At 48.0% G+C, this 27,365-nt stretch overlaps 2 protein-coding genes across 7 annotated transcripts in view; both read right to left on the bottom strand.

Moving 5' to 3' along the window:
* hsf2bp (heat shock transcription factor 2 binding protein) overlaps nt 1-15,428 on the bottom strand; it is a 245,369-nt gene extending 229,941 nt beyond the window's left edge. For 3 of the 5 annotated variants that reach the window (XM_068040085.1, XM_068040086.1, XM_068040082.1), the window contains exon 1: nt 12,970-13,166. In XM_068040085.1, the coding sequence (XP_067896186.1) occupies nt 12,970-13,033 (64 nt within the window). In that variant the 5' untranslated portion in view covers nt 13,034-13,166. Of the gene's footprint in view, nt 1-695; nt 753-12,969; nt 13,167-15,170 lie in introns of those variants that run through there. The other 2 variants (XM_068040083.1, XM_068040084.1) reach the window with 2 other exon arrangements.
* Nucleotides 15,429-18,029: 2,601 nt separating this feature from the next.
* The window catches only part of LOC137374747 (ubiquitin-associated and SH3 domain-containing protein A-like), a 373,926-nt gene continuing 364,590 nt past the window's right edge, over nt 18,030-27,365 (bottom strand). For both annotated transcript variants that reach the window (XM_068041326.1, XM_068041327.1), the window contains exon 14: nt 18,030-19,939. In XM_068041326.1, coding sequence (XP_067897427.1) covers nt 19,802-19,939 — 138 coding nt within the window. In that variant the 3' untranslated portion in view covers nt 18,030-19,801. The remainder of the gene's footprint in view (nt 19,940-27,365) is intronic.

Here is a 27,365-nt window from a genome sequence, read left to right on the forward strand (position 1 = left end):
TCATCACTCTCTGTCTCCTACAGCTAAGCCAATTTTGAATCCACCTTATCAAGTTACCCTGTACCCGATGTGCATTTGCTTTCTTGATAAGTCTCCCATTTGGGACCTTTGCTGAAATCCAGGTAAACTACATCAACTGCACTACCCTCATCTACATACCTGGTCACATGCTTAAAAAATTCAATCAAATTTGTTAGGCATGACCTCCCTCTGACAAAGCCATGCTGACTATTCCTAATCAAATTTTGCCTCTCCAAGTGGAGATAGATTCTCTCCTTCAGAATTTTCTCCAATAGTTTCCCTACCACTGACGTGAGACTCACTGATCTGTAGTTCCCTGGCTTATCTCTACAACCTTTCTTAAACAGTGGGACCACATTAGCTGTGCTCCAGTCCTCTGGCACCTCCCCCGTGGCCAGAGAGGAATTAAAAATTAGGGTCAGAGCCCCTGCAATCTCCACCCTCGCCTCCCACAGCATCCTAGGACACAAATCGTCCGGACCTGGAGATTTGTCCACTTTTAAGCCTGCCAAAACCTCCAATACCTTGTCACTGCCTATGACAATTTGCTCAAGAACCTCACAGTCTCTCTCTCTCTGAGTTCCATATCTACATCCTCATTCTCTTGGGTGAAGACAGATGTGAAGTATTCGTTCAACACCCTACCAATGTCCTCTGGCGTCGAGGGAACATACCTTGACTGTGCCCGAACTATCTCTTCTTCAAAGGTAGCCCATTGTTCATCTACCAACTTTCCTGCCAGCTCCTGACTCCAATTTATTTGCCCCAGCTCCATTATTACCCCATTGAAGTTGGCCTTCCCCCAGTTAATTATTCATACCCTGGATTGCTCTTTGTCCTTTTCCATAATCATCCTAAACCTTATGTTACAATGATCACTGTCCCCTAAATGCTCTCCTATTGATAATTGATCCACTTGGTCCACCTCATTTCTACAAAACAGATCTAGCAGTGCCTCCTTTCTCGTTGGACAAGCAACATAGTGTTGTAGAAAGATTTCCTGAACATACTCTAGGAATGCTTGCCCCTCACTGCCCTTTACACTACTATTATCCCAGTCTATGTATGGATAATTAAAGTCTCCCATTATAACTACCCTATAATTTTTGCACCTCTCTGTAATTTCCTTGCAAATTTGTTCCTCCATGTCCTTCCCACTAGCTGATGGCCTATAGACAACACCGGGCAATGTAACCGCACCTTTTTTGTTCCTTAGCTCTAGCTAAATGATTCTGTCCTCAACCCCTCTGGGACATCCTTTATCTCCAGCACTGTATTGCTCTCCTTAATCAGTACCGCCACTCCTCCCCTTTTTCCCCTTTCCTATCTTTCCTGAACAACTTGCATCCTGGAATATTTAACACCCAATCCTGCCCTTCTTTAAGCCAGGTCTGTTATAGTCAAATGAATTACCGGCACGTTGTCAAACTAGATAGCTGGCACTGTTTCAGACTGGATTAGTTTCGTTTAGTTTAGTTTAGAGATACAGCACTGAAACAGGCCCTTCGGCCCAGCGAGTCTGTGCCGACCATCAACCACCCATTTATACTAATCCTACACTAATCCCATATTCCTACCACATCCCCACCTGTCCCTATATTTCCCTACCACCTACCTATACTAGGGACAATTTATAATGGCCAATTTACCTACCAACCTGCAAGTCGTTTGGCTTGTGGGAGGAAACCAGAGCACCCGGAGGAAACCCACGCAGACACAGGGAGAACTTGCAAACTCCACACAGGCAGTACCCAGAATTGAACCCGGGTCGCTGGAGCTGGGAGGCTGTGGTGCTAACCACTGCGCCACTGTGCCGCCCTAATTATCAGATGGTCAAACTGGATTACCAGCACTGTGTCAGACTGGATTACTGGATGGTCAAACTGGATGACTGATACTGTGCCAGACTGGATTACCAGATTATCAGATGGTCAATAAAAGCAAAATACTGCGGATGCTGGAAATCTGAAATAAAAACAAGAAATGCTGGAATCACTCAGCAGATCTGGCAGCATCTGTGGAAAGAGAAGCAGAGTTAACGTTTCGGGTCAGTGACCCTTCATCGGAACTGACAAATATTAGAAAAGTCACAGGTTATAAGCGATAACAAAGGAGGTCTAGATTGGACCAGGCCACATAGCTGACCAAAAGGTCACGGAGCAAAGGCAAACAATATGTTAATGGTGTGTTGAAAGACAAAGCATTGGTACAGATTAAGTGTAAATACACTGAATATTGAACAGCAGCAAGTGCAAACCTGTGTCAGACTGGATTACCAGATTATCAGATGGTCAAAGTGGATGACTGACACTGTGTCAGATTGGATTGCCGATGGTCAAACTGGATTACCAGCACTGTGTCAGACTGGGTTATTGTATGGTCAAATTGGATTACTAGCATTCTGTCAGACACTATGACCGGATCGTCAAACTGGATAATTGCCACTGTGTCAAACTGGGTTATCTGACGTTCAGATTGGATTACCAGCAGTGCCTGACTGGGTTAGCAGCACTGTGTCAGACTGGATTACCGGCACTGTGTCAGAATGGATTACCGACACTGTGTCAGACTGGATTACCGAGTGGTCAGACTGGATTACCAACACTGTGTCAGAATGGATTACCGACACTGTGTCAGACTGGATTACCGAGTGGTCAGACTGGATTACCAACACTGTGTCAGACTGGATTACTGGGTGGTCAGACTGGATTACTGGGTGGTCAGACTGGATTACCGGCACTGTGTCAGACTGGATTACCGGGTGGTCAGACTGGATTACCGGGTGGTCAAACTGGATTACCGAGTGGTCAGACTGGATTACCTGGTGGTCAGACTGGATTACCGGCACTGTGTCAAACTGGATTACCGAGTGGTCAGACTGGATTACCGACACTGTGTCAGACTGGATTACCTGGTGGTCAGACTGGATTACCGGCACTTTGTCAAACTGGATTACCGGGTGGTCAGACTGGATTACCGGGTGGTGGGACTGGATTACCGACACTGTGTCAGACTGGATTACCGGGTGGTCAGACTGGATTACCGGGTGGTCAGACTGGATTACCGACACTGTGTCAGACTGGATTACCGGGTGGTCAGACTGGATTACCGACACTGTGTCAGACTGGATTACCGACACTGTGTCAGACTGGATTACCGGGTGGTCAGACTGGATTACCGGGTGGTCAGACTGGATTACCGACACTGTGTCAGACTGGATTACCGGGTGGTCAGACTGGATTACCGGGTGGTCAGACTGGATTACCGACACTGTGTCAGACTGGATTACCGGGTGGTCAGACTGGATTACCGACACTGTGTCAGACTGGATTACCGGGTGGTCAGACTGGATTACCGACACTGTGTCAGACTGGATTACCGGGTGGTCAGACTGGATTACCGGGTGGTCAGACTGGATTACCGACACTGTGTCAGACTGGATTACCGGGTGGTCAGACTGGATTACCGACACTGTGTCAGACTGGATTACCGGGTGGTCAGACTGGATTACCGACACTGTGTCAGACTGGATTACCGGGTGGTCAGACTGGATTACCGGGTGGTCAGACTGGATTACCGACACTGTGTCAGACTGGATTACCGGGTGGTCAGACTGGATTACCGACACTGTGTCAGACTGGATTACCGGGTGGTCAGACTGGATTACCGGGTGGTCAGACTGGATTACCGACACTGTGTCAGACTGGATTACCGGGTGGTCAGACTGGATTACCGACACTGTGTCAGACTGGATTACCGGGTGGTCAGACTGGATTACCGACACTGTGTCAGACTGGATTACCGGGTGGTCAGACTGGATTACCGACACTGTGTCAGACTGGATTACCGACACTGTGTCAGACTGGATTACCGGGTGGTCAGACTGGATTACCGACACTGTGTCAGACTGGATTACCGACACTGTGTCAGACTGGATTACCGGGTGGTCAGACTGGATTACCGACACTGTGTCAGACTGGATTACCGACAGTGTCAGACTGGATTACCGGGTGGTCAGACTGGATTACCGACACTGTGTCAGACTGGATTACCGACACTGTGTCAGACTGGATTACCGGGTGGTCAGACTGGATTACCGACACTGTCAGACTGGATTACCGGGTGGTCAGACTGGATTACCGGGTGGTCAGACTGGATTACCGACACTGTGTCAGACTGGATTACCGGGTGGTCAGACTGGATTACCGACACTGTGTCAGACTGGATTACCGGGTGGTCAGACTGGATTACCGACACTGTGTCAGACTGGATTACCGACACTGTGTCAGACTGGATTACCGGGTGGTCAGACTGGATTACCGACACTGTGTCAGACTGGATTACCGACACTGTGTCAGACTGGATTACCGGGTGGTCAGACTGGATTACCGACACTGTGTCAGACTGGATTACCGACACTGTGTCAGACTGGATTACCGGGTGGTCAGACTGGATTACCGACACTGTGTCAGACTGGATTACCGACACTGTGTCAGACTGGATTACCGGGTGGTCAGACTGGATTACCGACACTGTGTCAGACTGGATTACCGACACTGTGTCAGACTGGATTACCGGGTGGTCAGACTGGATTACCGACACTGTGTCAGACTGGATTACCGGGTGGTCAGACTGGATTACCGACACTGTGTCAGACTGGATTACCGGGTGGTCAGACTGGATTACCGGGTGGTCAGACTGGATTACCGACACTGTGTCAGACTGGATTACCGGGTGGTCAGACTGGATTACCGACACTGTGTCAGACTGGATTACCGGGTGGTCAGACTGGATTACCGGGTGGTCAGACTGGATTACCGACACTGTGTCAGACTGGATTACCGGGTGGTGGGACTGGATTACCGGGTGGTCAGACTGGATTACCGGGTGGTCAGACTGGATTACCGAGTGGTCAGACTGGATTACCGGGTGGTCAGACTGGATTACCGACACTGTGTCAGACTGGATTAACGGGTGGTGGGACTGGATTACCGGGTGGTCAGACTGGATTACCGGGTGGTCAGACTGGATTACCGACACTGTGTCAGACTGGATTAACGGGTGGTGGGACTGGATTACCGGGTGGTCAGACTGGATTACCGGGTGGTCAGACTGGATTACCGGGTGGTCAGACTGGATTACCGACACTGTGTCAGACTGGATTACCGGGTGGTCAGACTGGATTACCGACACTGTGTCAGACTGGATTACCGGGTGGTCAGACTGGATTACCGGGTGGTCAGACTGGATTACCGACACTGTGTCAGACTGGATTACCGGGTGGTCAGACTGGATTACCGACACTGTGTCAGACTGGATTACCGACACTGTGTCAGACTGGATTACCGGGTGGTCAGACTGGATTACCGACATTGTGTCAGACTGGATTACCGACACTGTGTCAGACTGGATTACCGGGTGGTCAGACTGGATTACCGGGTGGTCAGACTGGATTACCGACACTGTGTCAGACTGGATTACCGGGTGGTCAGACTGGATTACCGACACTGTGTCAGACTGGATTACCGGGTGGTCAGACTGGATTACCGGGTGGTCAGACTGGATTACCGACACTGTGTCAGACTGGATTACCGGGTGGTCAGACTGGATTACCGACACTGTGTCAGACTGGATTACCGGGTGGTCAGACTGGATTACCGGGTGGTCAGACTGGATTACCGACACTGTGTCAGACTGGATTACCGGGTGGTCAGACTGGATTACCGGGTGGTCAGACTGGATTACCGACACTGTGTCAGACTGGATTACCGGGTGGTCAGACTGGATTACCGACACTGTGTCAGACTGGATTACCGGGTGGTCAGACTGGATTACCGACACTGTGTCAGACTGGATTACCGGGTGGTCAGACTGGATTACCGACACTGTGTCAGACTGGATTACCGACACTGTGTCAGACTGGATTACCGGGTGGTCAGACTGGATTACCGGGTGGTCAGACTGGATTACCGACACTGTGTCAGACTGGATTACCGGGTGGTGAGACTGGATTACCGGGTGGTGGGACTGGATTACCGGGTGGTCAGACTGGATTACCGACACTGTGTCAGACTGGATTACCGGGTGGTCAGACTGGATTACCGGGTGGTGGGACTGGATTACCGACACTGTCAGACTGGATTACCGGGTGGTGAGACTGGATTACCGGGTGGTGGGACTGGATTACCGGGTGGTCAGACTGGATTACCGGGTGGTCAGACTGGATTACCGACACTGTGTCAGACTGGATTACCGGGTGGTCAGACTGGATTACCGGGTGGTGAGACTGGATTACCGGGTGGTGGGACTGGATTACCGGGTGGTCAGACTGGATTACCGGGTGGTGGGACTGGATTACCGACACTGTGTCAGACTGGATTACCGGGTGGTCAGACTGGATTACCGGGTGGTCAGACTGGATTACCGACACTGTGTCAGACTGGATTACCGAGTTCCCGCTCCCTCGAGACGTCGCCGAGCGCCTCATAGCCGCAAGTGTCCGCGCGCTCCGTTCAGTCACTGCGCGCATGCGCAGCAGCCGCCGGGCGCTGCAATTCCCGCCGAAAGGCAATGGGCGGGGTTAGGGGCGGAGCAGCGGGATGGGATGGCCAATGGAGGCACTGGAATGTTAGGGGCGGGGCTATGGGCGAGGCTCGGTCAGTGGCCTCAGTTGGGGAGAGGGAAGAGTTTTGGGGAGTTTGCATTAGGGACATTGGCGAGAGGGGAGCTGAGAAAGGGGGTGGGCCGGTCAGAGAAGGAGAGGGGGCTGGGAAGGGGAGGAGGGGGCTGGAAGCTGAGGTTTGAGGAGGGGAGGGGAGGAGAGTGGGGCTGAGGAAGGGAGGAGGAGGAGGGGCTGGAAGCTGAGGTTTGAGGAGGGGAGGGGAGGAGAGTGGGGCTGAGGAAGGGAGGAGGAGGAGGGGCTGGAAGCTGAGGTTTGAGGAGGGGAGTGGGGCTGGGAAGGGGGTGAGAGGAGGAGGAGGGGCTGGAAGCTGAGGTTTGAGGAGGAGGTGGGGCTGGAAGCTGAGGTTTGAGGAGGGGAGTGGGGCTGGGAAGGGGAAGGGAGGAGGAGGAGGAGGAGGGGCTGGAAGCTGAGGTTTGAGGAGGAGGAGGTGGGGCTGGGCTGGGAAGGGGGGGGAGGAGGAGGGGCTGGAAGCTGAGGTTTGAGGAGGGGAGTGGGGCTGGGAAGGGGGTGAGAGGAGGAGGAGGAGGGGCTGGAAGCTGAGGTTTGAGGAGGAGGTGGGGCTGGGCTGGGAAGGGGGGGGAGGAGGAGGAGGGGCTGGAAGCTGAGGTTTGAGGAGGGGAGTGGGGCTGGGAAGGGGGTGAGAGGAGGAGGAGGAGGAGGAGGGGCTGGAAGCTGAGGTTTGAGGAGGGGAGTGGGGCTGGGAAGGGGGTGAGAGGAGGAGGAGGAGGGGCTGGAAGCTGAGGTTTGAGGAGGGGAGTGGGGCTGGGAAGGGGGTGAGAGGAGGAGGAGGAGGGGCTGGAAGCTGAGGTTTGAGGAGGGGAGTGGGGCTGGGAAGGGGAAGAGAGGTGGAGGAGGAGGGGCTGGAAGCTGAGGTTTGAGGAGGGGAGTGGGGCTGGGAAGGGGAAGAGAGGGGAAGAGAGGTGGAGGAGGAGGGGCTGGAAGCTGAGGTTTGAGGAGGGGAGTGGGGCTGGGAAGGGGTGAGGAGGGGAGTGGGGCTGGGAAGGGGAAAGGAGGAGGAGGGGCTGGAAGCTGACGTTTGAGGAGGGGAGTGGGGCTGGGAAGGGGAAGAGAGGAGGAGGAGGGGCTGGAAGCTGAGGTTTGAGGAGGGGAGTGGGGCTGGGAAGGGGGTGAGAGGAGGAGGAGGAGGAGGAGGGGCTGGAAGCTGAGGTTTGAGGAGGGGAGGGGAGTGGGGCTGGGAAGGGGGTGAGAGGAGGAGGAGGAGGGGCTGGAAGCTGAGGTTTGAGGAGGGGAGTGGGGCTGGGAAGGGGAAGAGAGGAGGAGGAGGAGGGGGAGGGGCTGGAAGCTGAGGTTTGAGGAGGGGGAGGGGCTGGAAGCTGAGGTTTGAGGAGGAGGTGGGGCTGGGCTGGGAAGGGGGGGAGGAGGAGGAGGGGCTGGAAGCTGAGGTTTGAGGAGGGGAGTGGGGCTGGGAAGGGGGTGAGAGGAGGAGGAGGGGCTGGAAGCTGAGGTTTGAGGAGGGGAGTGGGGCTGGGAAGGGGGTGAGAGGAGGAGGAGGAGGGGCTGGAAGCTGAGGTTTGAGGAGGGGAGTGGGGCTGGGAAGGGGGTGAGAGGAGGAGGAGGAGGGGCTGGAAGCTGAGGTTTGAGGAGGGGAGTGGGGCTGGGAAGGGGAAGAGAGGTGGAGGAGGAGGGGCTGGAAGCTGAGGTTTGAGGAGGGGAGTGGGGCTGGGAAGGGGAAAGGAGGAGGAGGGGCTGGAAGCTGAGGTTTGAGGAGGGGAGTGGGGCTGGGAAGGGGGTGAGAGGAGGAGGAGGGGCTGGAAGCTGAGGTTTGAGGAGGGGAGAGGGGGTGAGAGGAGGAGGAGGAGGAGGGGCTGGAAGCTGAGGTTTGAGGAGGGGAGTGGGGCTGGGAAGGGGGTGAGAGGAGGAGGGGCTGGAAGCTGAGGTTTGAGGGGGGGAGTGGGGCTGGGAAGGGGGTGAGGGGAGGAGGGGAGTGGGGCTGGGAAGGGGGTGAGGGGAGGAGGGGCTGGAAGCTGTTTGAGGAGGGGAGTGGGGCTGGGAAGGGGGTGAGGGGAGGAGGGGCTGGAAGCTGAGGTTTGAGGAGGGGAGTGGGGCTGGGAAGGTGGAAGGGGCGGGGAGGGGCTGGAAGTAGAGAATGGCTACCCGATCCAAACCCGACGGGACCTGACAGCATACGTCGGTTTCAGGTCGGGTCGCTCTTCCAGGTCCTGCATTCAGGCTTGGGTCGGACACACTCTAACAGCCTTGTGTTACAATTGTGTTAGTGAAACACTGGAAACCACAGATCTTTTGAAGTGTGCTTCCTACTCTGCTTGGTGTTTCAACTTACTGTGTGGTAATGAATAAACGGCTCTTGCGTATATTGTAGCAGAACTCAGCCCCAGGCTCATAATTATCTGGTTTGCCCTTCCCTGATTCCAGGGGTGTTGAAGGTCTTTGCTGTTTTAATCTTAATGAAATATATACCATGTAATCAGTTGCTGCACTGTTATGTATTAAGATGTTTTTATTGAATTCTATTTTTCATTGACACAAATTTAACCTTTTGGTGTTTTGGTTTGTCTCTTCGTCTTCCTTCGCACTTTGTATTCTTGGAGACAAAAGCAGTTTATCAGCTTCAATATGCATTAATAGGAACTTGACCCTTTTCTTTAATTGCACAGTTTTCAAATAAATTGACTGCATCCCGTTAGGGGTTGGCAAGACCTCTCGGGCCTGTCTCAAAACATATTGTATTGAATAAAGTATGTAAATGAGGCTTATAAGGTAAATTAAGAGATTTAAAGGGGAAAGATAATGAATTATGCTCTAAATTTGGAATATATTTAATTGCTTGTCAGACTTGATAAATCGCTGCTTTTAGTTTAATGTGGCCTCTGTTTATGGATAATTAATAAATTAAGAGGGATTTTTTATATATAAAGCTGAGCATTAGTACTTAATAGTTATATAATTTTGAATATATTTTAATTTCTTAATTCATGTGGCACCGTTAATTACGAAGCAGTCTTAAATCAGTTAATAATTTTGTTTGTAAAATCTGACCAGATTAAAATATTAAATCAAGGAGAGACATTTCAAAGATTATTGGACTAGTAATCCAATCAATAAATCTTATCAATAAAAACATCTTAATACATTGTAAATATTTCACTATAATTAGTAATCCACTCACTCTAACCTGCCCCCCTCTGAACGTGCCACAGTCCGTTCTCTCAGGTCTAACCCCGACATTGTCATCAAACCTGCAGATAAGGGTGGTGCTGTTGTTTTTCACAAAACAGATCTAGCAGTGCCTCCTTTCTCGTTGGACAAGCAACATAGTGTTGTAGAAAGATTTCCTGAACATACTCTAGGAATGCTTGCCCCTCACGTCCCTTTACACTACTATTATCCCAATCTATGTTTGAATAATTAAAGTCTCCCATTATAACTACCCTATAATTTTTGCACCTCTGTCATTTCCTTGCAAATTTGTTCCTCCATGTCCTTCCCACTAGCTGATGGCCTATAGACAACACCGAGCAATATAATTGCACCTTTTTTGTTCCTTAGCTCTAGCCAAATGATTCTGTCCTCAACCCCTCTAGGACATCCTTTATCTCCAGCACTGTATTGCTCTCCTTAATCAATACCGCCACTCCTCCCCTTTTTCCCTAACCCTTTTTCCCTAACCCTTTTTCCCCTTTCCTATCTTTCCTGAACAACTTGCATCCTGGAATATTTAACACCCAATCCTGCCCTTCTTTAAGCCAGGTCTGTTATAGTCAAATGAATTACTGGCACGGTGTCAAACTAGATAGCTGGCACTGTTTCAGACTGGATTAGTTTAGTTTAGTTTAGAGATACAGCACTGAAACAGGCCCTTCGGCCCAGCGAGTCTGTGCCGACCATCAACCACCCATTTATACTAATCCTACACTAATCCCATATTCCTACCACATCCCCACCTGTCCCTATATTTCCCTACCACCTACCTATACTCGGGACAATTTATAATGGCCAATTTACCTACCAACCTGCAAGTCTTTTGGTGGTGGGAGGAAACCAGAGCACCCGGAGGAGACCCACGCAGACACAGGGAGAACTTGCAAACTCCACACAGGCAGTACCCAGAATTGAACCCGGGTCGCAGGAGCTGTGAGGCTGCGGTGCTAACCACTGCGCCGACCTCTACCTTGCAGAGGCTCAGTGCCAACTCTCAGACACTTCTTCCTCCATCCCCCGGACCATGACCCCACCACCGAACATCAAGTCACAGTCCTCAGAACTTTCACTGATCTCATCTCTGGAGATCTTCCCTCTACAGCTTCCAACCTCATAGTCCCGCAACCCTGGACAGCCCGCTTCTACCTCCTTCCCAAAATTCACAAACAGGACTGTCCCTGCAGACCCATTGTTTCAGCCTGTTCCTGCCCCACTGAACTTATTTCTTCCTATCTTGACTTTTTTTCTCCCCTAGTCTAGTCTCTTCCCACCTACATCCATGACTCTCCTGACGCCTTACGTCATTTTGACAATTTCCAGTTTCCTGGCCTTAACTGCCTCCTCTTCACTATGGATGTCCAATCTCTCTACACCTCTATCCCCCACCAGGACGGTTTGAAGGCTCTCTGCTTCTTCCTTGAACAGAGGCCCAACCAGTCCCCATCCACTACCACCCTCCTCCGCCTGGCTGAACTTGTTCTCACATTGAACAACTTCTTCAACTCCACTCACTTCCTTCAAGTAAAAGGTATTACTATGGGTACCCGCATGGTTCCTAGTTATGCCTGTCTTTTTGTGGGATATGTTGAACATTCTTTGTTCCAGTCCTACTCAGGTCCCCTCCCCCAACTCTATTTCCGGTCCATTGATGACCGTATCGGTGCCATTTCCTGCTCCCACCCGGAACTAGAAAACTTTATCAACTTTGTTTCTAATTTCCCCCCCTTCTCTCACCTTCACATGGTCCATCTCCGACCCTTCCCTTTCTCGACTTCTCTGTCTCCATCTCTGGGGATAGGTTGTCTACTAACATTCATTATAAGCCCACCAATACCACAGCTACCTCGACTACACTTCTTCACACCCTGCCTCCTGTAAGGACTCAGTTCCATTCTCCCAGTTTCTCCGTCCCCGACGCATCTGCTCTGATGATGCAACCTTCCACGACAGTGCTTCTGATATGTCTTCCTTTTTCCTCAACCGAGGATTCCCCCACTGTTGTTGACAGGGCCCTTAACCGTGTCTGGCCCATTTCCCACACCTCTACCCTCACCACTTCCCCTCCCTCCCAGAACCGCGACAGGGTTCCCCTTATCCTCACTTTCCATCCCATCAGCCTCCACATCCAAAGGATCATCTTCCGCCATTTCCGCCACCTCCAGCGTGATGCCACTACTAAACGCATCTTCCCCTCTCCTCCCGTCAGCATTCCGAAGGGATCGTTCCCTCCGCGACACCCTGGTCCACTCCTCCATTACTCCCACCACATTGTGCCGTTCCCACAGCACCTTCCCCTGCAATCGCAGGAGGTGTAATACCTGCCCATTTAGCTCCTCTCCCCTCACTATCCCAGGCCCCAAACACTCCTTTCAGGTGAAGCAACAATTTACTTGTACTTCTTTCAATTTAGTATACTGTATTCGCTGCTCAGTGTGGTCTCCTCTACATTGGGAGACCAAGCGCAGATTGGGTGACTGCTTTGCGGAACACCTCCACTCAGTCCGTAATCATGACACCGAGCTTCCGGTTGCTGGCCATTTCAACACCACCCCCCGCACCCCGCACCCCGCCCTGCTCTCATGCTCACATCTCTGTCTTGGGATTGCTGCAATGTTCCAGTGAACATCAACGCAAGCTCGAGGAACAGCATCTCATTTACCTATTAGGCACACTACAGCCTGCCGGACTGAACATTGAGTTCAATAATTTCAGAGCATGACGGGGCCCTCTTTTTATGTTTAGTTTTTTTTTTCTTATTTTCTTTTTTTATTTGGTTATTTTAATTTTTTTTAGTTTCTTTAGTTTGTGTCTACTGTGCCTACCCACTGTTTCTGTTTTTTTTAATGTTTGTGCTTGGAGTGCTTTGTGCTTTACAGTCTATTCACCCCCTCTCTGTACTAACGCTTTGTCTTTCAGCACACCATTAAGACACTGTTTGCCTTTGCTCCATGACCTACTGGTCAGTTATTCTCTGTGGCCTTGTCCTATCAACACCTCTTTTGTTATCTCTTGCCCCACCCCCGCTTTACTTGCATAAAACCTTTTACATTTCTAATATCTGCCAGTTCTGAAGAAGGGTCACTGACCTGAAACGTTAACTCTGCTTTTCTCTCCACAGATGCTGCCAGACCTGCTGAGTATTTCCAGCATTTCTTGTTTTTATTTCAGATTTCCAGCATCTGCAATCTTTTGCTTTTATTATCCTAATCCAGAGGCCTGGACTCATGATCCAGTGACAGTCAGGACATCAAGGCAGGAAACACTCCGCACTAGTCTGGAGTGAGTGATTCCATCGAAGGTAGAGTACAACCTCTTTGATATAGGAATGTATATTTTATTATAATTAATCACTCAGCACCTTCCTGGTCTCTGCATCTCAGCTGCTCATTGGATAAACTTGCAGCAAATATTTCAACCTGTAAAGCAGCAGTTTAGGTAATGTATAATATTTTCTGAGCCTTCGGGCAATTGCTGTGTTTATTTTAAGCAATGCAGATACTGGTACAGTGTGGAACAACCTGTCTGGGCACAACTCCATGGGTTTCTGTTTAACTAGTGACCAAACAATCACTAACTTCTATGGTAACAATCTTCGGCTCACCACCTCTGGTATGTGGCTCCAATCTTAATGTACTTTTTTAAACAGCCTTTCAAGTCCAGTTACAGTTTTTGTTGCTTATCTGCATAAGCTTAAAAAGTGAAAAACGGAAGCTAGGTTAACTGAACATTCCGGGGGTCGGGTCAGGCGCAAGAAAAAAATGAAAGGACTCGGGTTTCATTTGCAGACCCAAGCAGGACTTTAGCTGGAAGCAGAGGTTTGAGGAGGGGGGTGGACAGGAGGGGCTGGAAGCAGGGGATTGGGGGGGGGGAGAGGGGAGTGGGGCTGGGAAGAGTGGAGGGGAGGGGCTAGAACCACAGAAAAATTACGGCACAGAAGGAGGCCATTGAGTCTCCAGTACAAAAAATCCAGCCACCCAATCCCACCTTCCAGTACTTGGTCGTAGCCTTGCAGGTTATAGCACTTCAGGTGCATGTCCAGGTATCTTTTAAATGAGCTGAGGGTTTCAGCCTCCACCACCGTTCCTGGCAATGAATTCCAGACACCCACCATCCTCTGGGTAAAAACGCTTTTCCTCATATCCCCTCTAATCCTTCTACCAATCACCCAGCCGGGGAAACAGGTCCTTCCTGTCTACTCTATCTAGGTCCCTCATAATTTTGTACACCTCAATCAAGTCACCCCTCAGCCTCCTCTGTTCTAAGGGAAACAACCCTAGTCGATCCAATCTTTCCTCATAGCTGCTTCTTTCAAGCCCTGGCAACATTCCTGTAAATCTCCTCTGTACTCTCTCCAGAGCAATTATCTCCTTCCTGTAATGTGGTGACCAGAATTGTACACAATACTCCAGCTGTGGCCTAACCAGCGTTTTATACAGTTCCAGCATTACATCCCTGCTTTTGTATTCTATACCTCGGCCAATAAAGGAAAGCGTTCCATATGCCCTCTTCCCCACTCTATCTACCTGTCCTGCTACCTTCAGGGACCTGTGGACATGCAATCCAAGGTCTCTCACTTCTTCTACCCCTCTCAATATCCTCCTGTTTATTGTGTGTTCCCTTGCTTTGTTTGCCCTCTCCAAATACATTACCTCACACTTCTCTGGATTGAATTCCATTTGCCACTTTTCCGCTCACTCGACCAAACCATCGATATCATTCTGGAGTCTACAGCTATCCTGTTCACTATTAACAACACGACCAATATTTGTGTCATCAGCAAATTTCCCAATCACACCTCCCACATTTAAGTCCAAATCATTAATATACACCACAAACAGTAAGGGTCCCAACACTAAGCCCTGTGGAACGCCACTGGAAACTGCTTTCTATTCGCAAAACATCCGTCGACTACTACCCTTTGTTTCCTGTCATTGAGCCAATTTTGGATCCAATCTGCCACATTCCCTTGTATTGCAAGGGCTTTCATTTTTCTGACCAGTCTGCCATGTGAGACCTTACTAAAATCCATGTAGACCACATCCACTGTAATACCCTCATCAATCTTCTTTGTTACTTCCTCAAAAAACTCAATCAAGTAAGACATGACCTTCCCTTAACAATCCTTGCCTTTCTAAGTGGCAGTTTATCCTGTCTCTCAGAATTGATTCTAATAATTTGCCCACCATCGAGGTCAGACTGACCGGCCTATAATTATTTGGGCTATCCCTCGCACCCTTTTTAAACAATGGTACAATGTTCGCAGACGTCCAATCCTCTGGTGCCTCACCTGTATGTAGTGAGGATTTGAAGATGATCCTCAGTGCATCCGCTATTTCCTCCCTGGCTTCCTTTAACAACCTGGGATGCAATCCATTCGGCCCTGGCGATTTATCCACTTTCAAGGATGTCAGACCCTCTAGTACTTCCTCTCTCATTATACTAATCGTATCTAATACTTCACATTCCTCCTCTTTAATACAGTGTCTGCATCATCGCGCTCCTTTGTGAAGACAGAGACAAAAAACTCATTAAGAACCCTGCCACATCTTCTGCATCAACGTGTAAGTTCCCTTGTATATCTCTGGTAGGCCCTACCCTTTCCTTAGTTATCCTCTTGCTCTAATGCATTGATAAATCGTCTTTGGGTTTTCCTGAATTTTACCTGCCAATAATTTTTCATGTCCTCTCTTTGCTTTTCTAACTTCCTTTTTTGCTTCACCCCTGCATTTTCTATACTCCTCTCGGCTTTCTAAAGTATTAAGAATTTTGTAATTGTCATAAGCTTTCCTTTTCTACTTTAACTTACCCTGTAAGCTTCTAGATAACCAGGGGACTCTAGATTTAGCTGTACCACCCTTTATCTTTGTGGGGACATGCCTACACTGTGCCTCAGGGGCTGGTAGCAGCGGTTTGAGAAGGGGAGTGGAGCTGGGAAGGTGGGAGTGCACGGACGGGGAGTGACTGGAAGCAGGGCTTGGGGAGGGGAGTGGGGCTGGGAAGGTGGGAGTGGACGGACGGGGAGTGACTGGAAGCAGGGCTTGGGGAGGGGAGTGGGGCTGAGAAGGTGGGAGTGGACGGACGGGGAGTGACTGGAAGCAGGGGCTTGTGGAGGGCTGTGGGGCTGGGAAGGGCGGACGGGACGCGCTGGAAGCAGGGGCTTGGGGAGGGGAGTGGGGCTGGGAAGGGAGAGCAGAGGGGCTGGAAGCAGGGGCTTGGGGAGGGGAGTGGGGCTGGGAAGGGGGAGCAGAGGGCTGGAAGCAGGGCCTTGGGGAGGGGAGTGGGGCTGGGAAGGGGGAGCAGAGGGGCTGGAAGCAGGAGTTTGAGGAGGGGAGTGGGGCTGGGAATGGGGGAGGGATGAAGGGTGGGATTGGGGAGGTGCTGTAGGTGAGCCTATGGGTGTGGTGGGGGAGCGGATATGTAAAGAGGAAGGTCTCCAGACAGGAGAGGGCTCGGAGTGTGGGAAGGGAATGGAACTGGCCAGGTTTGAGGCCTGGGCAGGTGTGAGTTTGGGTGGGGTGGATCGATGGTAGCTTTTTATTTTATTCTCTTTTGGGATGTGGGCATTTGTTGCCCTATTCCAATTGCTGTTGATAACTGAATGGCTTGCTCGGCCATTTCAGAGGGCAGTTAAGAGTCAACCACATTGCTCTGGGTCTGGAGTCACGTGGAGGCCAGACCAGGTAAGGATGGCAGATTTCCTTCCTTAAAGGACATTAGTGAAGCAGATGGGTTTTTCCAGTCCGGATATGCCCTGACGTTCCATCTCCGGTCCGGATATTCCCTGACGTTCCACCTCCGGTCCGGATATGCCCTGACGTTCCACCTCCGGTCCGGATATACCCTGATGTTCCACCTCCGGTCCGGATATGCCCTGACGTTCCACCTCCGGTCCGGATATGCCCTGACGTTCCACCTCCGGTCCGGATATGCCCTGACGTTCCATCTCCGGTCCGGATATTCCCTGACGTTCCACCTCCGGTCCGGATATGCCCTGACGTTCCACCTCCGGTCCGGATATACCCTGACGTTCCACCTCCGGTCCGGATATGCCCTGACGTTCCACCTCCGGTCCGGATATGCCCTGACGTTCCACCTCCGGTCCGGATATGCCCTGACGTTCCACCTCCGGTCCGGATATGCCCTGACGTTCCACCTCCGGTCCGGATATGCCCTGACGTTCCACCTCCGGTCCGGATATGCCCTGACGTTCCACCTCCGGTCCGGATATGCCCTGACGTTCCACCTCCGGTCCGGATATGCCCTGACGTTCCACCTCCGGTCCGGATATGCCCTGACGTTCCACCTCCGGTCGGGACATGCCCTTGCATGGAGGAACTGTGTGTAATAAATTTTGATGTATTGATTCCTGAGTCATTTGAGATTTTGTGGCCTTCATGAATCGTTGTTTCATATGTATCTGGAGTATGAGAGGGAGCAGCCTCTCTATCAGTATCTGAAGGTAGCTGCTCCTCAAATTCTGGTATGGATTGTCTTATAGACACTGATAAGATGATGATTTCTTTGAGAAGGTTCTCTATGTTGGGACTTTACTGCTTATGTTGAGCTTCTCTTGGTTTGATTGAACCATATGTTTCTTTGCTGTATTAGTACGGCCCAAAAAGGACACTTATGTTGATTCTTGTTTGACATCCCAGTCTCATCTTTATCAGTCCATCAAACGCACCAAGGCTCCTTAGACTGCACCTTCCAAACCCGCGAAGGACAAGAGCAGCAGATGCGTGGGAACATCACCACCTGCAAGTTCCCCTCCAAGTCACACACCATCTTGACTTGGAACTATATCACCGTTACTTCACTGTCTCTGGGTCAAAATTCTGGAACTCCCTTCCTAATAGCACTGTGGGTGTACCTACCCCACATGGACTGCAGCGGTTCAAGAAGGCAGCTCACCACCACCTTCTCAAGGGCAATTAGGGATGGGCAATAAATGCTGGCATAGCCCATATCCCATGAATGAATAAAAAAAAAATAGGCTCAGGTTAGTGACCGTAGCAAATTGTGAGCCGAGTTCCTCATCAGCTGGGAATGCTGTCCTTGAGTCTATAACAGATGCCAATCATAAATTAGGACTACATAGTAAATCACAGGTTCTATTAATGTTGAAGTTCATTTAATAAAATCTTGGTTTCAGTTTAATATTGAGTTAACTGCCAGTTAGCCTGACATCAGTCGTCAGGAAAATGCTGAAATTATTATTAAGGAGATGTTAACGAGACACTTAAGAATAAAGAACAAAGAAAATTACAGCACAGGAACAGGCCCTTCGGCCCTCCAAGCCTGCGCCAATCCAGATCCTCTATCTAAACCTGTCGCCTATTTTCTAAGGGTCTGTATCTCTTTGCTTCCTGCCCATTTATGTATCTGTCTAGATACATCTTAAAAGACGCTATCATGCCCGCGTCTACCACCTCCGCTGGCAAAGCGTTCCAGGCACCCACCACCCTCTGCGTAAAGAACTTTCCACGCATATCTCCCCTAAACTTTTCCCCTCTCACTTTGAACTCGTGACCCCTAGTAATTGAATCCCCCACTCTTAGAAAATCATAGTGTGATCAGACAAAGTCAACATGGTTTTATTAAAGGGAAATCCTGTTTACAAATTGAGGATGTAACTAGCAGGTAGATAAAAGGAAACCAATAGATGTATATTTGGATTTTCAAAAGGCGTTCAATAAGGTGCCACACAAAAGGCTAATATGCAAAATAAGGGCTCAATAAGGGGGTAATATATTAGCATGGATGGAGGATTGGTCAACAAACAGGGAGCAGAGAATAGGGATCAGCAGGGCATTTTCAAGGTGGCAAACTGTAACTAGTGGAGTGCTGCAAGGATCAGTGCTGGGGCCTCAGCTATTTACAATCTATATTAATGACTTAGATGAAGAGACCAAGAGTAAAGGTTTGCTGATAATACAAAGGCAGGTGGAATGGTAAGCTATGGGCAGGACACAAAGAGGCTGCAAAGATATACAGACAGGTTAAGTGAACAGGAAACAAGGTGGCAGATGGAGTATAATGTAGGGAAGTGTGAAGTTATTCACTTTCGTTGGCAGAATAGAAGCACATTTTTTTTTAAATAGGGGAAATTTTTAAAAGTCACTGATCAGAGAAATTTTGGGGTCCTCATCCAAGAAACAGAAAGTTAGCATGCAGGTACAGCAAGCAATTAGGAAGGCAAATGGCACATTGACCTTTATTGCAAGGGGGCTAGAGTTCAAGAATAAGGAATTCTTGCTACAATTGTATAGGGCTTTGGAGTACTTTGCACAGTTATGGTCTCCTTATCTAGGGAAGGATTACTTGCCTTGGAGGAGGTGCAGCAAAAGTTCACTAGATTGATTCCTGGGATGAGAAGGTTATCCTATGATGAGAGGTAGAGTAGAAGGGGCCTGTACTCCCTTGAGTTCAGAAGAATGAGAAGTGACCTAATTGAAACCTATATGATTCTCAGGAGGCTCGACAGGGTAGATGCTGAGAGGTTTTTCCCTTGGCTGGAGAGTCTACAATCATACAGCAGTCTCAGGATAAGGGGTTGATTATTTAAGATTGAGATGAGGATAAATATCTATACTCAGAGGGTTGTGAATCTTTGGAATTCTCTACCCCCGAGTGCTGTACATGGTCAGTTGTTGCGTAGATTCAAGATTGAGAGAGTCTTTTGGAGTCTAGGGGGATCAAGAGATATGGGGAGCAAGTGGGAAAGTGGAGTTAAGTCGAAAATCATCCATGATTGTATTGAATGGTGGAGCAGGCTCGAGGATCTATTCCTGCTCCTAATGAACATACAAATTAAGTGTTATAACCAAGTTAGACTTCAGTTACTTAACAATTGCTTTTACCCAGCTGCATGTTAAGATTAATTCAGTGGTAGGAAATTATGCGTTCAAAATAATGTCCTTAAATTTGCAGTATTGTATCTTTCCAACTAAATGCTGGGTTGGGTCCATGAGTCAGTGTCCTGACTGGGGGTTCAATCATTTGCCACATCTTTGTTTCTTTGACTTGCTCACAGCAGCACAATCCAAGAGCAGGAATCTGCAGCAAAAACGCAAGCATTACACAACATGAACTCAAAAAAAGTTTACATTAAAAATGCCATGAAATATTCCTGCTAAATATTCTTTAACCATCTATTCTGATATCACAGAATTCTTACGGCACAGAAGGAGGCCATTCGGCCTGTTGTGTCTGCGCCGGCTGTCCAAAAGAGCAACTCACCTAGTTCCACTCCCTGGCTTTCTCCCCGTAGACCTGCACATTCTTCCTTTTCAGATAACAATCTAATTCCCTCTTGAATGCCTCGATTGAACCTGCCTCCATCACACTCTCAGGCAGTGCATTCAGATCCGAACCACTCACTGCGTGAAAACGTTTTTCCTCATGTCTCCATTTCTTCTTTTGCCAATTATCTTAAATCTGTGCCCTTTTGTTCTTGATTCCTCCACCAATGGAAACAGTTTTTCCCTATCTATTCTGTACAGAGCCCTCATGATTTTGAATACCTCTATCAACATTTTCTCTCATCCTTCTCCTCCAAACAAAACAGTCGCAACTTCTCCAGTCTATCCACATAACTGAAGTTCCTCATCCCTGGAACCATTCTCGTGAACCTTTTCTGCACTCTCTCCAAAGCCTTCACATCTTTCCTAAAGTGTGGTACCCAGAACTGGACACAATACTCTAGCTGAGGCAAAACCAGTGTTCTATACTAGTTTAACATAACGTTTTTGCTTTTGTACTCTATGACTCTGAAGGCTAGGATGGCATATGCTCTATTAACTGTTCTCTTAACCTGTCCTGCCATCTTCAATGATTTATTCACATATACACCTAGGCCCCTCTGCTCCTGCACCCCCTTTAAAACTGTACCCTTTATTTTATATTGTCTCTCCAAACTTCCTGTAACCACATTTATTATGGAAACTGACCCTGTTCACTTGTTCCTGTAATTGTGTGTTCCTGCTGGTGGTGCACTGTAGAATCTCAGTTTTCCCTCAGCATTTCCTGCAGGGAACTCCCACACTTCAACCAACTCAACTTTCCTCCTTCTTGATTTTCCATAATTTTACTAATTAATTATAATATAGAATCAAAAGATCATAAGAAATAGGAGCAGGAATAGGCCATTCAGACCCTCGAGCCTGCTCTGCCGTTCAGTAAGATCATGGCTGATCTGATTGTGGCCTTAACTCCACTCTCCTGTCGGCTCCCCCATAACCCATGACTCCCTTGTAGATCAACAATCTGTCCAGCTCAGCCTTGAATATATTCAATGACCCAGCCTCCTCTGCTCTCTGGGGAAGAGAATTCCAAAGATTAGCAACCCCCTGAGAGAAGCAATTCCTCCTCATCTCCGTCTTAAAAGGGAGACCCCTTATTTTGAAACTATGCACCCTATTTCGGCCTCAGCTGGGGTATTGCATCCAGTTCTGGGCACTGCACTTAAGGAAGGATGTGAAGGCATTGGACAGAGTGCAGAAAAGATTCACGAGAATGGTTCCAGGGATGAGGAACTTCAGTTATGAAGATTGATTGGAGAGGTTAGGACTGTTTCCTTGGAGAAAAGAAGGCTGAGAGGTGATTTGATAGAGGTATTCAAAATCATGAAGGGTCTGGACAGAGTAGATAGAGAGAAATTGTTCCCACTCGTGAAAGGATCAAAAAAGAGAAGACACAGATTTAAAGTAATTGGTGGAAGGTTATCGGGGGTAAGTGGAAATGTAGAGTAATCAGTTCAGCTGTGAACTTATTGAATGGCGGAGCAGGCTCGAAGGGCCAAGTGGCCTAACCCTGTTCCTAATTCGTATGTTCGTATGTAAAAGAAGCAAAAGCAATATGAGGAAAAACTTTTTCCCGCAGTGAGTGTTTAGGATCTGGAATGCACTACCTGAGAGTGCGGTGGAGGCAGGTTCAGTGAGTGTTTAGAACAAAGAACAAAGAAAATTACAGCACAGGAACAGGCCCTTCGGCCCTCCAAGCCTGCGCCGATCCAGATCCTCTATCTAAACCTGTTGCCTATTTTCTAAGGGTCTGTATCTCTTTGTTTCCTGCCCATTCATGTACTGTCTAGATACATCTTAAAAGACGCTATCGTGCCCGCGTCTACCACCTCCGCTGGCAACGCGTTCCAGGCACCCACCACCCTCTGCGTAAAGAACTTTCCACGCATATCCCCCCTAAACTTTTCCCCTCTCACTTTGAACTCGTGACCCCTAGTAATTGAATCCCCCGCTCTGGGGAAAAAGCTTCTTGCTATCCACCCTGTCTCTACCTCTCATGATTTTGTACACCTCAATCAGGTCCCCCCTCAACCTCCGTCTTTCTATTGAAAATAATCCTAATCTACTCAACCTCTCTTCATAGCTAACGCCCTCCATACCAGGCAACATCCTGGTGAACCTCCTCTGCACCCTCTCCAAAGCATCTACATCCTTTTGGTAATGTGGCGACCAGAACTGCACGCAGTATTCCAAATGTGGCCGAACCAAAGTCTTATACAACTGTCACATGACCTGCCAACTCTTGTACTCAATACCCCGTCCGATGAAGGAAAGCATGCCGTATGCCTTCTTGACCACTCTATTGACCTGCGTTGCCACCTTCAGGGAACAATGGACCTGAACGCCCAAATCTCCCTGTACATCAATTTTCCCCAGGACTTTTCCATTTATTGTAGAGTTCACTCTTGAATTGGATCTTCCAAAATGCATCACCTCGCATTTGCCCGGATTGAACTCCATCTGCCATTTCTCTGCCCAACTCTCCAATCTATCTATATTCTGCTGTATTCTCTGACAGTCCCATTCACTATCTGCTACTCCACCAATCTTAGTGTCGTCTGCAAACTTGCTAATCAGACCACCTATACTTTCCTCAAAATCATTTATGTATATCACAAACAACAGTGGTCCCAGCACGGATCCCTGTGGAACACCACTGGTCACACGTCTCCATTTTGAGAAACTCCCTTTCACTGCTACTCTCTGTCTCCTGTTGCCCAGCCAGTTCTTTATCCATCTAGCTAGTACACCCGGGACCCTATGCGACTTCACTTTCTCCATCAACCGACCATGGGGAACCTTATCAAACGCCTTACTGAAGTCCATGTATCTGACATCTACAGCCCTTCCCTCATCAATCAACTTTGTCACTTCCTCAAAGAATTCTATTAAGTTGGTAAGACATGACCTTCCCTGCACAAAACCATGTTGCCTATCACTGATAAGCCCATTTTCTTCCAAATGGGAATAGATCCTATCCCTCAGTATCTTCTCCAGCAGCTTCCCTACCACTGACGTCAGGCTCACCGGTCTATAATTACCTGGATTTTCCCTGCTACCCTTCTGAAACAAGGGGACAACATTAGCAATTCTCCAGTCCTCCGGGACCTCACCATAGTGAACACAGATGAAAAGTAATCATTTAAAACCTCACCTATGTCCTCCGGCTCCACACACAGATTGTCACTTTAGTCCCTAATAGCACCGCCCCCCCCCCACCCCCGGCTCTCATGCTCAGATCTCTGTTATGGGATTGCTACAGCATTCCAGTGAACATCAACGCAAGCTCGAGGAACATCAACGCAAGCTCGAGGAACAGCATCTCATTTACCGATTAGGCACGCTACAGCCTGCCGGACTGAACACTGAATTCAATAATTTCGGAGCATGACAGTAACCTGGGATAGATCCCATCCGGACCTGGGGACTTGTCCACCTTAATGCCTTTTAGAATACCCAACACTTCCTCCCTCCTTATGCCGACTTGATCTACAGTATTCAAACATCTGTCCCCAACCTCAACATCCGTCATGTCCCTCTCCTCAGTGAATACCGACGCAAAGTACTCGTTTAGAATCTCACCCATTTTCTCTGACTCCACGCATAATTTTCTTCCTTTGTCCTTGAGTGGGCCAATCCTTTCTCTAGTTACCCTCTTGCTCCTTATATATGAATAAAAGGCTTTGGGATTTTCCTTAACCCTGTTTGCTAAAGATATTTCATGACCTCTTTTAGCCCTCTTAATTCCTCGTTTCAAATTGGTCCTACATTCCCGATATTCTTCCAAAGCTTCGTCTTTCTTCAGCCGCCTAGACCTTATGTATGCTTCCTTTTTCCTCTTAGCTAGTTTCACAATTTCACCTGTCATCCATGGTTCCCTAATCTTGCCATTTCTATCCCTCATTTTCACAGGAACACTCCTGCACGCTAATCAACCTCTCTTTAAAAGCCTCCCACATATCAAATGTGGATTTATTTTCAAACAGCTGCTCCCAATCTACATTTCCCAGCTCCTGCTGAATTTTGGTATAGTTGGCCTTCCCCCAATTTAGCACTCTTCCTTTAGGACCACTCTCGTCTTTGTCCATGAGTATTTTAAAGCTTACGGAATTGTGATCACTATTCCCAAAGTAGTCCCCTACTGAAACTTCAACCACCTGGCCGGGCTCATTCCCCAACACCAGGTCCAGTATGGCCCCTTCCCGAGTTGGACTATTTACATACTGCTCTAGAAAACCCTCCTGGATGCTCCTTACAAATTCTGCTCCATCTAGACCTCTAACACTAAGTGAATCCCAGTCAATGTTGGGAAAATTAAAATCTCCTATCACCACCACCCTGTTGCTCCTACACCTTTCCATAATCTGTTTACATATTTGTACCTCTATCTCACGCTCGCTGTTGGGAGGCCTGTAGTACAGCCCCAACATTGTTACCGCACCCTTCCTATTTCTGAGTTCTGCCCATATTTTTCAGTTCAGTGAGTGTTTAGGATCTGGAATGCACTGTCTGAGAGTGTGGTGGAGGCAGGCTCAATTGAGGCATTCAAAAGGGAATTAGACTGTTAAATGAAAAAGAAGAATGTTCAGGGTTACGGAGAGAATGCGGGGGAATGGCACTGGATGAACTGTTCATTCAGAGAGCCGTTGCAGACACAATGGGCCAAATGGCCTCCTTCTGCGCTGTAACAATTCTGTAATAGTTCTAGATTCCGCCACAAGAGGAAACATCCTCTCAGCATCTACCCTGTCAATCTCTCTCAGAATCTTACATGTTTCAATAAGATCACCTCTCATTCTTCTAAACTCCAATGAGTGTAGGCACAATCTTCTCAAACTTTCCTCGTAAGATAACCCAGGAATCAGACTAGCGCACCTTCTCTGAACTGCTTCCAATCCGATTTTACCATTTCTAAATAAGGAGACCAAAATTGTTGCAGTAATCTAGGTGTGGTCTCACTAATGCCCTGTACAGCTGTAGCAAGGTTTCTTTATGTTTATATCCATCCGCCTTGCAATAAATGCCAACATTCATTTGCCTTCCTAATTACTTGAGGTCAATGTATAAGTTTAAAAAGGGAACTAATTATATGTGTTTGCTGGTCCAATTATTCCTAGCCTTCCTAAGTGCCTGTCCCCTTTTACTTGGGCACTACTCTTGTGCTGGGAATTCCCTCAAAGCAGCTCCTGTTCCCCATCTTAACTTTACAGGAAATATGACAGTGATGACATGAAGTAGCAATTATAATCGTGCATTGAAAGGGCAATAACTTTATCAGTAAAAGGCAAGTGAAATGATTAGTTGGTTTCAACATTCAACTGGTGTTTACTTTATACCAACTAATAGCATGAGCAAAGATACTTTCTCTCAACTTAAAAGACTTTACTAATCAAAAGCTACAATTGCTAATCATTAGTCAGCTTTTCTCATTCTTATGGACACTTGTTCTTGTTTTAAAAAAAGCTGAACAACTTTATCTGAATCAAACTTTTGAAATCTATCATCCATTTTTTTCCTCCAGCAGAAACTGCTAGACATGAAAGAAAAACTTCCATCAGCTGAGTGCTAGCAGTGTTAGTGGGGAAATTAGGGACCTTTTTTTGCTCAGAGTGCACAGACGAAATTTAAAGTATGAAGCCCAAGACCAGGATTTTGGGGGAGATTTAGACCTTCAAGTAAAAACTTTAATGACGGCATTAAAACACAAAATATAATTTAATAGATAAACTTAATCATGTTGCAAAATATAGAGAGGTATAAAAATTCAAACAAAGCAGTAAAAGGAGGTTCATGATAAATATAAAGTTCATAATTTAGTAGAAAGCAGAGCTGAACAGAATAAGAGAACTGAGAAAGGAAATAATAGACAGAGTGTGAGAATAGATTAGCAGGTAATTTAAAAGGGAACATTAATGTATTTTATAAACATATAAATAGTAAAAAGGGAGTCAAAGGAGGGGTGGGTCAGATTAGAAACTAAAAGGCAGATCTTCTTGGGGAGGCAGAGGGATTGGCTGAGTTACTAAATGCATACTTTGCTTCTGTCTTCACTACAGAGGAGGATACTGCTAAAGGAGAAGGTAGTAGAGAAATTAGATTGGATAAAAATAGATAAAGAGGGGACACTTAAAGTGCTCAAAGTAGAAAAAGCACCCAGTCCAGATGGCATGCATCCTAGGTTACTGAGCGAAGAAAAGATGGAAAACGCAGAGGCTGTCACCACAATCTTCTAATCCTCCTTAGATATGGGATGGTGTCAGAGGACTGGAGGATCTCAATTGTTACACCCTGTTCAAAAAAGGGTAAGGATAAACCTGACAACTGTAGACCATTCAGCCTAATGTCAGTGCTAGGAAACATTTTGAGACAATAATCCAGAACAAAATTAATTGGCACTGGAAAAATATAGGTCCTTGAGAGGGTGTCGAGGAGATTTACCAGAATGGTTCCAGGGATGAGGGGTTTTAGCTGCAAGGTGAGGTTGGAGAAGCTAAAGTTAGTCATAGAATCAGTGAGTCATTTATGGCAAAGAAGGAGGCCATTTGGCCTATTGAGTCCATGCCAGCTCTCCGCGGAGGAATCCAGTCAGTTCCACTCCTCCCCTCCCCCCCCCCCCGCCCCCCCCCACCCTCGATCCCCTTAGCCATACAAATTTATTTCCTTCAAGTGCCCACCTAATTTCCTTTTGAAGTCATTGATCGTCTCCACTTAACACCAACCTTGTGACCAGCGAGTTCCAGGTCATTACCACCTGCTGCGTAAAAACTGTCTTCCTTATATTCTCCCTGCATCTCTTGCCCAAAACCTTCAATCTGTGCCCCCTAGTCCATATACCATTAGTTAATGGAACAGTTTTTCCTTGTGTAACTTATCTAAGCCTGTCCTAATCTTCTACACCTCTATCAAATCTCCCGTTAATCTCACTTGCTCCCAGGAGAACAACCCCAGCTTTTTGAACCTGATGTTTTAACTAAAATTCCCCATTTAGAACATAGAACATAGAACAGTACAGCACAGTACAGGCCCTTCGGCCCACGATGTTGTGCCGAACCTTTAACCTACTCTAAGATCAAACTAACTACCTACCCTTCATTCTACTATCATCCATGTACCTATCCAAGAGTCGCTTAAATGTCCCTAATGTATCTGCTTCTACTACCACTGCTGGCAGCGCATTCCAC

The sequence above is a fragment of the Heterodontus francisci genome, chromosome 10 (genome assembly GCF_036365525.1).
Source record: "Heterodontus francisci isolate sHetFra1 chromosome 10, sHetFra1.hap1, whole genome shotgun sequence".
NCBI lineage: Eukaryota > Metazoa > Chordata > Chondrichthyes > Heterodontiformes > Heterodontidae > Heterodontus > Heterodontus francisci.